The following is a 13,229-nucleotide window of genomic DNA, read 5'->3' as shown; positions in this document are numbered from 1 at the left end:
AAATAAGGAAATTAATTATATTCTTGCTTCTACATATCCATTCCGATATGTCAACTTTTAAAAGACTGAAACTAAATAATTTTACAGAAGGCTACTTATCAGCAAATATGCTGGGTAAGAAAGCCAGCATGGAGCCTATGTCCAGTAGGTTTGGTAGAATTTTTATGCCAGATTTTTATAAATAATTATACTTAATCATTCAAATTATTAAAGCATTGCTTAACAAATGCTTTCATGGAAAGAATCACAGAATTTCACTCATTTATTGAACAGCTGGTAGAATTGTGGTTACAGTTACGGCCTTTTGGACTCACAGGTCACAGGTTTGATTCCCACCTCCAGCTCTAGTACACCTTGAGCGAGGTACTTACCCTCAATTGCTTCAGTAAAAATTACCCAGCTGTAAATATATAAGTAACTTATAATTGTAAGTAAGTTAATGTTGCAAGTTGCACTGAAGAAAAGGATCAGTGAACTCAGGATAACATTTACTATAGTAAAAGAAGGCACTGAGGCACAAAATCTTTAATGATTCTACAGTGCAAACCAAATGAAAATGACATTTGAATATATGTACAGCACATGAATTCAGATATGTAATTATTTCTACTACCGAACAGGAAGAACTCTTAAAACACTAGTAATTTTCCACTTTGACAAAAAATTGAATGGCATAGTTACTTCATGGCACCAACAGCTAAGCCGAAACCTGTAATATGAGTAATAATGTTTAAGTTCTAATTGCATTCTGCTTTCAAGGTATATGGAAATACAAATTTTGCTTACTATTTTCAAGGATATTAACTGGAAATAAGCAGTATATACATTTTATTTTTTTCATTATGTAACTGACTCCAGTTTACTTCTTTAGCTGGGAAAGTTATCATGGTATCTGGAAATGACACCCAATGTTCTGTGACTCAAGGCACATTGCATTTTATTTGGCTGTTCTTCAAAAAATTCCGGTAACATAAAGAGAACCTTTTTTCCACCCTAGTGATGAGTGAAATTTGTTTGCTAACAGGCGAGTAAAGACCAACATATTTATCTCTGCATAAGTGAAGATGAGAAACATTTATTTAAGCATTTATTCCTCTCACCTGCAGTCATATCACTGAACAATGATTCAAAGTAAACAACGGATTATTTAATACAAATGAGTAAACTGTTTACTATGTTCCTGTATTTGTCAAAGCGAATATTAATAAGAACCAGTTACATGCCTTATTTAACCCATTGGTTAAACAGCAATATACAAATTCTGACAGGGCTCAGGGATATATCAAGGGGAAAAACGATTGCATATGTACAACATGCAGAACAAGTTGTAGCATTATTTGTTAATGACAGAGACCTAAAGTACGTATTGCATACAATTTGTAAACTTTTACTCCTGAGTGAATCAGGGGAAACTACTCATTCCACAAATCCTGCATATTACAGACACCTGAAGTACGTATGTATTGCATACACTTAAAGTATACATACTTAAGTATGTATAGCGTACAAGTTAAAGTATGTATTGCATGCAAACTTTAAACTTTTACTCATTAGTCAATCTAAACTACTCGTTCTATATCTAGGGGATCCTCTGTAAAGGATGCTTGACCATTCCCATTCCCATCTGATGCAAATTACAAAACCATACTGGCCCATTCAAGACTGATTACTTTGATAATGTCAAGACCATAATCCCAGTACACTCATCCCCCCCCTTTCATCAGTCTCCTAATATCTCATTTTTCATGTGTCCAGTCATTGATAGCAATTTTCGTTAATAGGTGAGGATTTTCATTTATCCAGTCTCCAACATTCAGTCCAGGCCTGAGATGTTCAATCCAGTTTGATAACCTGAGACCACATCTGAAAATTGTGCCAGGGAGCTGCATAACCGAAAGACTGTGAGATGCACCACATTGTGGAAACCACGTACCCACACAGTCACATGCAGTCTGCTACTATATGGTCTCACTTGCGTGCTTGTATGTTTCTGGTTACACCCTCTGTTTTGCACCACTGTGCTTGAATTTCCTAATTATTAATTTATTAAAAATGTAACATATAGCCTTCTTCTTCCTCTACGATTCCAGGCACACTATCACACTTAGTTTACTTAATGAAATTATTATTTTTTTAAATTTACTTTAAATACGCTACAACGTTCGTGTTCACCCATGAAAATGAAATTTCCACAAAACCTCTTATAATTACCCTATAGACCCTACAAACCTTAAAAAATAACTAAGATAACAAAACTTTTATTTTTTTTTTATTTATAATTTCAAGTAGAATAAAAAGAAATTAAAACAGAAAGAAATAAAAAGAAAATTCATTGTTCTTACCTCCAAATGTCATTTTTTTAAAAACATTCTCAAATACAGAATGGTGAGGAAGGTGCAGATCTACAGAGTGGTGATAAAGGCCCAAATGTGTCACTACAGCTGTGCACACAATTCAAAAATGCTTGCAGACATAGACATGATTCAAAAAAGTTTTGCAGACATAGACGTGATTCAAAAGTTTTGCAGACATGCACGTGATTCAAAGAAGCAACCCTGACACCCACACAATTCAAAAAAGCTTTGTGGATATGCACAGGATTAAAAAAGCTACCTGTATGCAACGGATTGTTTTTTTTTTTTTCTCCCTCTTATTCATTCTATTTTAATGCAAAAGTACTTTCTCCTTATTATATTACATATCATCTTGGGTGATTTTGAGGTGAGCTTGGAACAAACTAATTTTTCCCTTTAAGAAACAATGGAAAAATAATGATATTATCCAGTTTTCTGATATTTGACCAATATTCAGGAATTAATTAGTACTGAATAATCAGGGATAAGTGTACTTCTGGAGAATATAACTGAAGAAAACAGACAATGGTTCAACTTTACTCAATATTATTAAATGAAACACAAAATTAAAAAAGAAAATATTTTCACCTTTTCTTGAGGTGGTTGGTGACCCCTGAACCTTACAAGTTATTAATATTAATTATATCAAACCAATAGCACCAGGAATACACATTCTAGCCATTATCCTTTATAGAAAGTTTTCAGACTGACAAAATTCTGGTGGAACTAACCTGAGAGACAGGTAAACAAGTATTTGTGTTCGTTTTGTTTTAAGGCTGCTCATTTTTCTCACCTGACTGTAAAAGTCTTAACTGTAGAACAATTTATTTAATACATTTAATTCTTTCCAGTACACATTTCCAGTACGCATTTACATAAAAAGAATCGGAGTTTCTACAGCATTCGCTTTCGTATTTCATATTCACCATGACCTTAATGATGGCATTTGCTGTTGGTAAGTAGTTACCAGCTGTTGGCTTGAGGTGGTCTATTTGCGTTTCCTGAGGGTTAGGTACATCAAGGCACTGATCAAGGTGACGGGGAACGCAATCCAGGCTAAGACAAATGAGTAGCCATAGTTCCCGTCCCTGAATTTCTTCTCCTGAAAGTTCTCATGCTGAGCGGTGTATATGGAGGCTCCAACCATAACACAAAGTGCTTCAGTGAGAAGAAAACACAAGTCAGTAAAAAGGAATGACAAAACGCATGCTCTGTGTTACATCCTAAAAGAAGTACACTTTTTAATACACACAATGCTTATGGCAATTATCATCAGCAACATCCTGAGCACGGACATATATTTCTGCTATTGCTGATGCAGCGTAACCCAACACATTTCAGCAATTTCTGAGAACTCTGATACACCTCAAGTTGAAATGAGTGAACTGAACAGTTTACTGCATGTGACATATGTGTTTGTGCTCACAGCATTTACTTACAGCCTTTCAGCAATTTTCAACTTCTCTGAAAATGTAATATGTAAATATTTTATATATAATTATAATATATTTAGCACAACTATATCTAGTGCCGTCTAAAGACGGACTTTCTGGCTTATTCCTCAACCATCATGTGTTTAATGAAATGCTTTCCATACTCTGATTCTTTCCACACTCTGCTCTGCAAAAGTTCACTTCAGTCAATTTTAAACAGACCTTAGGGTTAATTGAATTATACAGATCACACTGTGATTTGAATTCAGACTTAGGAATTGTACTTGAGGCTTACCGGAGAGCAGCTGGACAATGCCGGTGAAAACAAATCTCTCCCCTTGTTTCAGACGGAAAAGCTGCAGGGTGAAGACGACAAAGCCCACGCAGCATAATATGGTAGCCAGAATCATGGTTGCCTGGACAGCCTGAAGATATCCTTCATGATCAACAAAAAGCAGATTGCAAATTTTCATTCAAAGTGAAGACAGCATGCCGCAAGTGTTTTCATGGTTTTGTAGAATGCACACATCTCTTAGTATGAATCAGCCTTACTTAAAATAAAACTATAGCTATACACTGTGTGTATACATATACAGTACAGTGTATGTAGATAAAACCAGATAATATATCATATGGAACTATAACACCAATCCATCTTCACAAAAATAGGTATTCTCGGTATAATGAAATAGATCACACAGAATGATATCCTGGATTACCTGCAGCGCTGGACTCCCTGTTCACAACAGGATAGCAGGTGGTATTGCAGGCATACCATAGATCAATGTAGAAATTTCCTGAGGCCCACCAAGCCTGCAGAGGAATAACTATGTAATTAAGGAAGGTGAAACAAACTGGCAGTCGGACCTTAAGCATATGGACATCATGCCTGAGGGAGAAAATGTTAGTTGACAAATAAATGGTATTACTACAAAGCATGAAATATCTCAGTACTGGAGGCATTGCTGACCTTTTATTACTTTAAAAATGTGAGTAATACTTACGTTGTGTATTGTTGAAATGAAGAGAAGTACAGCTGATATTACATGGAATATGGTAACAGCTGCCAAAATAACCAACATGGTCAGGAGATGTTAGGGTTGAATCTAGGACGTGAAACCATGAATAGAAATGTATGTTAGATATACAAGTTTCATGGACACCCGCACTGAAAGTGGTTATGATGGAATAGTATAACCTTTAGTAAACCTTTACACAGCTACTCCTGTAATGTAATGTAGATGTTTATGTTATCTCAAAAAAAAAAAAAAAATTACTAGGAAGATGATCAGGAATTGTGGATATTCGGATAAAGTTTTATGCAGCTCGTGTGGTGAACATTGGTTCATATGGTGGAAAGAAACAAACTAAATGCACCTAAGAATCAAGCGTCTGCATCTACATCATTTTCTATGAGATGTACGTTGCTTTGGAGAAAAGCATCTACTAAATGAATAAATGTTAATGTAAATGTAAATGTAAATAGAAAGTAGTCGTGGCTTGAATTTTGTTGAATCAGTGATGAAATGCAGTTCACGGTGCTAAACTAATGGTCATGATCATTAATTTTATTTGTTGATGTTTCAGAATTATTTTAAAGCTATCTATCTCCTGAGTCTCCAGGTTTTGCAGGACTTTGAAACATATTACACATAAAATTATGTATCCAGAAATGACCGGTATGATGTCTTATTCAATCATTGGCAGGGATCTCTGATTGGCTGTGATTAACTGACAGATAAATTAACAGATTAACAGTGAAAATAATGTTTATTCATACAATTGCTTTTATTGTCTGTGAAATGGGAATTAACTCCACTACAGTAAAAAAAAAAAAACTGAAATAAAGAACAGACAGGATGTTGCAGAACCTGACAATATTCATGGAAATCTGTCTGATCTTGAAATGCCATGATTTGGGTGTATCTTTCTTGTGCTTCTGTGAGTCATTTCATCAGTTTCATGCCAACTACTTTCATCATTTGAGTCTCAGAGGACTTTTGACAGCAGAAACTTTGAGCCTTGGCCTTTAACACACACCACCAGACACATTCTTGCTAAAAGGCAAGCTCATCACCACACTGACCCCTTTCGTCCCACATCAAAACAATTATGAGCCATCACTATAATTCTATAATGATTAACATGCCCTCTAAACTTTTCAGGTTAATCATCGTAACAGGTATGGAGATCCTATAACATACAGGTCAAGAAGGGAAGTTAAATGGTTAAACAGAAAATAGATTATTCAAAATTTATTGGGAAAAAAACTGAGAAGGACTGACAATATATCAGTTTCAAATGATGGCATCTGCAGTTAAAAGCTGTGCAATGGAATTCAAATTATAGCAACACCGCGGTTTATGCGTTGCTAAAAATATGCTGTCATACACACACACACTGACAGACACATAAACACAGCACACAAACTCGTCAACAATTCCAAGTCTAATACTCCTGTGTTGGACAGTCATGGTAAAACAAATCCCATTAACTAAAAGGTAAAACACTGCATAATCTTTCAGCAAGTTGACTTGTTGTGAAAAGATGTTTGTAATTCTAGTAGGAAATCTGCAGTTGTACCTTTGGTAAGATACATAGCTAAATTTTTGAGAAATCAAAGATTTCTACCTAGGATTCATCACCAGAAAGAGGGGTGTGGTGGAGCAGTGGCACAGTGGATTTGGCCAGGTCCTGCTCTCTGGTGAGTGGGGAGTTCAAGTCCTGCTTGGGGTACCTTGTGATAGACTGGCATCCTGTCCTGGGTGTCCCCTCCCCTCCAGCCTTATGCCCTGTGTTGCTCGGTTAGGCTCCTGCTTGCTGTGACCCCAGTCAGGAAAAGTGGTTTTGGACTGTGTGTGTGTGATTCATCACCATTATAGGGTAAAAATGCAAGTGTAAGCTGTACCAGAGGTCTCATTACACACTTTTCCAGTCATGCTCCTGATACAGCTCTGCAGACCTACTTTGGCAATTTAGCAATGAAAGTGTCAGATTAAAAAGTACATTTATGCAATGTAAAATTTTAGGTTGAACAATAGCTATATAGTATGTGAACCCCTGCTGGCGAACACATTTGAATATGAATTGCACACAGCAGACTAGGGTACAACTCAGTTTATATCTGTTTTATTTTAAATGAAGTTTCCTTGAAAACGATGCCATAATTCCCAAAATTTCTTTACCTTTATATTTTTTGCTTTATATTAGGTATAAAAGTAAAAGACTCTATAACAACGCAGTATTTCCTTACCACTGACTGGTATTATTGACTATTTATGATATGGTTTAAAGCTATAATCATACTGTACAATACAATCATTCTGTACATGTTGCACACCTTGCTACTGGTGCTTGAATCTGGTGAATGAATAAAGTAAATCATGTGGTGTTTAAACTAAGGTAATTAAATTCATAGTTCTTTTTGAACGGAAAAGCAAGTCTTGTATCTGATGAAGTGAAAGATAGTTCACAGTTCAGTTCTCCATGGCACATTAACATGAAAGTTAGAGTTCATCTACAGGAGAATGTTCCGTGTTTATTATCTGTTCACCCTTTTCTTGAAATGTGTCTCTTATCAATGTCCAGTGCACACAGTTCATTTCTTTTTAACTTAACTAAGTCCAAGATTTAGGGAAATTGTGCATCATCAAGGTTAATTTCTATCTCAAATTTCTATTTGATATGTAAGCACAGCGGGGTGCGGCGGCGCAGTGGCGCAGTGGGTTGGACCGGGTCCTGTTCTCCGGTGGGTCTGGGGCTCAAGTCCTGCTTGGGGTGCCTGGGTGTGTCCCCTCCCCCCCCCAGCCTTACGCCCTAAGCTGCCGGGTTAGGCTCCGGTTCCCCGCGACCCTACATGGGACAAGCGGTTCGGAAAATGTGTGTGTGTGTATGTAAGCACAATAAATATACAATGTGTGACAAACATCATATAGTTACGCCATGATCCATCAAACAAATGTTATGTCTGAGCTACTACTCAAGGCCCCCTTTATAAGGAAAGTATAACCTAGTATTTTTTTCTTTAGGTGGTTCCTTATAGAATTAATTAATTTAGTTAGTATTGTTATACATGTGATTTCTGATGAATATTTCAACAATCTTGGCAACGTGGAAAATAAAGTGGCAGTGAAATTATATGCAAATTAATTATACACATTTTGAGTAATCTGAGTAATCTGAAAGGTATTTATAAATAAACTGAATGCATCCAGTATGAAAGGGAAACAACTGTATGCATTATTTCAAATAATTACCGATATAGTGGTTAAAAAATGTGAAAATAAATCTTGGAATGAGGATTCGTCTGTTAGGACATTATGGTAACTGCCCTTATTTTTCATTACAGTGTGTCAAAGTCTTTAGACATTTAAGATACACTACTTCAAATTCGGGGGTGCGGTGGCGCAGTGGGTTGGACCACAGTCCTGCTCTCTGGTGGGTCTGGGGTTTGAGTCCTGCTTGGGGTGCCTTGCAATGGACTGGCATCCTGTCCTGGGTGTGTCCCCTCCCCCTCTGGCCTTATGCCCTGTGTTACTGGGTAGGCTCCGGTTCCCTGTGACCCCGTATGGGACAAGCGGTTCTGAAAATGTGTGTGTGTACTTCAAATTCAGTACCTGGACAATTTGAAACAATCTAGAGCACAAGGATGAAGTAAAAACTGCTGTGTAAACAGCCTGTATGCAGCATTATCAGGTTCAAACTGCCAGAGTGGTGGTTGCTTTTATCAGCGTCAGATCTTTCAAAGTCCCCTTTTTGTGTTTGCAAAGCTCTGGATCCGCTAACACAGTCCATCTCAGCACAAAGTGGCTATTCACTGGCAAGGCAGCATTCGGTCGTGCCACAGTCCAAAATCTACGCCAAACATTTACACATTTTATTTAATAATCACAAATGATGTGATGAGTAAAAAAAAAGAAAAAAAGAGTTTAATTACTCACTCCTATTTGTGCAGTACCCTGATCCACCCTGTGCCATTAAACTCCTTTATATATGCATAGTGAAAAAGGCTATTCTCCAGTCAGTTTATTATTAAAACAAAATAAATTCACTGAATGCTCCCCAGAACAATAAACTGATTAGGCTTGACGGGAGCAGCAGAACATTGCCTGCCAAATTACTGTATGTGTGATCTATTGTGTGAATTCTGATTTGAATGTTAAAATATTATATTATTAACTCATTTTAACACTGAGTAACTGTTGTTAAGGTCCAGACCATGACTTTAATTCTCCAAGTACAGAAATATGTGGGACTTTGTTATGACAGTCTGGTTTATGAACAATAGGTCAAGCCTCAACAAATCTGGAAAAGGCACTTACCACAAGCTATCATGACACCCAACGTGAGGGAGAATGTGCTGGTGCAGCACGTGTGCCTGTGGCGACGCGAGGGGCGGATGGAGGCGGGAATACATTTGCATTTACATTTACTGTATTCATTTAGCTGATGCTTTTGTCCAAAGCGACTTCCAAGGCGACATACACCGGTGCAAGTTCTCTTGATTCACTGCCTTTTTCAACCTTTCCAACCAGAAGCATTGGGCTGATCGTTCCAACAGGTTGAGACAGGAGAAAGGGAAACCCAGGATCCATTCCTGACCCTGCTGTCCTCACCCCCAAGAGTCTTACCCAGCATCTGCTGTGAGTCTCACACCTGGACTAACTTGGCATGTCAGAAGTGGGATTTTTTTTTTTTTTCTGCTGCCTTTCAACCTTTCAGTATTACAGGTGTTATATGTTAAATCTCCATCTAATCAGGTGGAATTAACTGAGAATAAATTCCCTCCTTTATATGTGGGACCGGGGTGCCTCCTTGTGCAAACAGTAGATAGCACAGAGTCTCTGGGCTCCAGGTGCCACCTGCCTTTGTTTACAATTCACCTTAAGTTAAGCCCATTAGAGTCCAAAGCAGCCTTGGATAGGTCTGTGTGTGCATGTACGGTATCTGTGTGTGTGTGTGGCATGTTTGTAATGACCACTAATGCTACAACAGTCCCTCTTCCCATCAGCAGAACCCTCACCATTTCCCCTAGGTGAGTTTAACTTTAGTATTACATCGACTCAGAGTAGCCCACATTGCTGCCAGAAAACCAGAGGGTTTCACTTGAGCAGTTTCACCTTGTTGCAGCTTAGTTAAGCCAAACTCCTACATTGCCTGGAGTTGCGGCCAGGACAATAACCAGATCAAAATCTTGGATGTAGATTTGATGCTCCGCACTGCTCCCGAGTCTCAGAGTCTCACGTTCGCCTGCGGCACCTATGATTCCTGTCCAGTGGCCAAGGTAGACAAGGCACATATCCAACGTGGTTTTGTCATATTGTCTCCTTTTCCATTATTATCTGTTATTATACTGCTATGTAGTATTTCTGCAAAGGCTTTGCATTACAGATCTCTGTCAATTCAGTGGGATGGACCCCCAGACAGGAAACAGTTTAGTTTTTGTTTAAAAGTCTCTCCAAACTCATTTAGGGTTCAATAGACAGCAAAAAAACCAAACAGCCAATTTACAACACAGCTGACCTGCAGTTTAGAGAAACTATCAATGAGTTAGAGAGCTGAGTGCACCTTTTTGCCAGCCATGAGGCTTTAGAGCAACAAAAACTAGTTTCTTGGCATCAACGGAAAGAGATTATTAACTATTATGGCATGGGGTCTACAGAACATGACTATTTAACACTTTAACACTCTTTAACATGGAAAAACACAACTCTGTACAGGAATACTGTGTGCCATAAAATATTACTATGAAGTAATCATAAATAATATAATGTAATAATACATTTACATGTATTCATTTAGCAGACGCTTTTCTCCAAAGCGACGTACAACTCAGCAAAATAATAAAGAATAATAGCATAATAAAATAAAACATTTACATTTAAACTGCAGAACACAATGTAACACAAAATAACAATTAGCAAGAATACAGTGCAAAGAAACTGCATGTTTATACCATGTTTTTAAGGTTAGAAACAGTGTTTTAACAAATACTATGAACGTACATGGATAGTAATACTAAAAATATCTAGAAAAAGCATTTAAAATTGTTTAATGACTGGTCTCATATTGCATTAATCTGATATTTTCTTAATGTGGTATCGCTGATACTCAAAATAATCATCACTACAAATACATTAGCGGCTGGTATGTAGGTATCTCCAAATGCCTATTTTGTTCTCTGGTACAAGAAAGCAGTGTTTTGTGTAAATGGGAATAATTCTATTTTCAGGATTTATTGTGAACATTTTTAAATCTTTTTAAACCACTCTCATGCATTTATTTTTAAATGGGAAAGTAATTATTGTATTACCCGACTGCACAGAATTTTTAACAATATTAGTGTTCCTTAATGTCATTACATTGCTAAAGAAAACAGCTTCTAAATTTGTTCTTGTCCACTGATGAAGCATGGAATGTAAATCCTTTAGTCAGTTAGTTGTGGTCTAAAAAAATCATAAACACAAATGCTTTTTTTCCTCAATAACTGCTTGTACAGTGCAGGACTGCAGTGGCGTATCCCAGAAGCACCAGGAATGCGGCAGGAAACACCCTGGGTGTGACACCAGTCCATCGCAGGGCACTCACTCACACTCACTTATTCACTGACACACACACACACACACACAAACACACACACTAAAGGCAGTTTTGACTTATAAATTCACCTGAACCACAAGTCGTTGGAATGTGGGAAGAAACCAGAGCACCTGGAGAAAACTCATGCGAAACCCAGGACGACACGCAAACTCCACTTACACTGAACCGGACTAAAACCCAGGTCCACAGTCATGACCCAGGAGCTTAGAGGCACCAACACTACCTGCTGCACACCAATGCTATCCACTGTATAAACAGAAATATGTATTTCTTTTTACCATGTTTTGTTCCTCTTCCCACTACTTATTCCTATGAAACGCCACTGAAAGCAAACTATAAAAATTTTCCACATATTCCATACATGACCTCTTATATGTTCTTAGGCACCCGAGACAGGAGCTCAGAATTCATAATCTTCACCACCTGCGTCCCCCAATCTCTACCACACCCTGTCACACCAAGGGACTGGTATGAGTGAGAGCCTCTCCCAGTCAGTCAGCACTGGTTCTGCATGTATGACAACGTGGCTAGGAAGAGGATATTTGTGCCTCCCTCTGTGTGTGTGTGTGTGTGTGTGTGTGTGTGTGTGTGTGTGTCTGTCTGTCTCAGAAGGAGGTGTGTCAAGCACAAGCATAGTGTGAATTGGCAATGCTAGCAGTGCTCAGAAACTATACAACAGTGTTTTGTAGCTCCATGCATATATATCCCTCGATTTGTGAGGACAGTCCTATGGTACATCACACATGTCACAATTTACCAGGGTATGGCAACATCTGTGGCCACACGTTCACTGGCGGAGCTTCTCTCTCTTCATCACCATCACTGCTGCCCCAAAAACCTTAATTTTAACCCAAGCACCACCTGTGGAGTCACTGTACCAGCTTCCAGAATACAAGCATGTTATTGATCATTACTGAAAATGTATTATTGATTACTGGTCCATTGATCCATCAGAAATCCAAAAGGATTTCAAAAGACTGCGGTACATTTTCAAATCTTCCTCAAAAACCCATATAGACTCTTCGACCGGACTGTATTATGTCACGGGAGGATTTAGGGTTTTGTCCCACCTTTCTGAGCAGGGGAGACCGCAGCAGTCAGTGAGCCTCTAACTTTTCCCCGCCGATTGTCGCCGCTATTCCGACTAATTACAAAAGTAAGAAAGACGCGTCATTTACTGGAGCGCATCTATTCCGCAAAAGCTGAGAAAAAAACACCCTTCCACCTTGACACTATATTTAAGTCTTGATTAAGACTAAACGATCCACCACAAATCCAACGTCACTTACTATAACACAGAGTACATACATGAGTAAATCAGGGTATATTCTGAACCCAATGTGTTACATGTATTCATTGTAAAATACACAGGAGTAAAGACAATAATACTCACTTGTTGGGAAATGTGAATTAGCTACTGAAGCGGTAATACTTAGTGATGCACGCGCTAACGTGACTGTAAAGTCGTGTAGTTAATGCAGGACAAGTGCGAGCGCAGTTTTTCGCGCTGCTCCGCCTCCCGCCGCTGCGACCTCACACTGACAGCGGGTGTGGTTCGCACTGCGCCGGGAGATGCAGGAAAACTTCCCTAAGCTGTCGGTTATGCCCCTGGGTAAAACTCTTTGTACTGAGCTGCAATCTTATATTTGCAAAGAAGCAGATATTGATATTGTAACTACCGAGAGTCTGAGCGGGAAAAGGGTCGACTGTAAATAGTTGCATTGTGGGAAAATTGGAAGTGTTCAACCACTGGTGGGACTTACAGGGAATAATGGGGTTGCTTTGCTACTGGGAAATGGGGGGAAAAACAGAAAGCCTGAGAAGCACTAAGTAGGTTGGGAAG

At 38.4% G+C, this 13,229-nt stretch overlaps 1 protein-coding gene across 1 annotated transcript; it reads right to left on the bottom strand.

Annotated features, from left to right (window-relative positions):
• Positions 1-2,401: 2,401 nt before the first annotated feature.
• LOC108926762 (epithelial membrane protein 2-like) lies at positions 2,402-12,861 on the bottom strand. The gene is made up of 5 exons (XM_018739687.2): positions 12,780-12,861; positions 4,792-4,893; positions 4,507-4,600; positions 4,083-4,223; positions 2,402-3,512 (listed from the first exon to the last, which is right to left on the bottom strand). The coding sequence occupies exons 2-5, from the start codon at positions 4,867-4,869 to the stop codon at positions 3,343-3,345; spliced, it is 483 nt and encodes a 160-aa protein (XP_018595203.1). The 5' UTR covers positions 4,870-4,893; positions 12,780-12,861; the 3' UTR covers positions 2,402-3,342.
• Positions 12,862-13,229: the final 368 nt, after the last annotated feature.

Source organism: Scleropages formosus, chromosome 20 (assembly GCF_900964775.1).
Source record: "Scleropages formosus chromosome 20, fSclFor1.1, whole genome shotgun sequence".
Classification (NCBI taxonomy): Eukaryota; Metazoa; Chordata; class Actinopteri; order Osteoglossiformes; family Osteoglossidae; genus Scleropages; species Scleropages formosus.
Note: the sequence above shows the minus strand (reverse complement) of the source record. Positions and strands in the feature narration are given on the sequence as shown.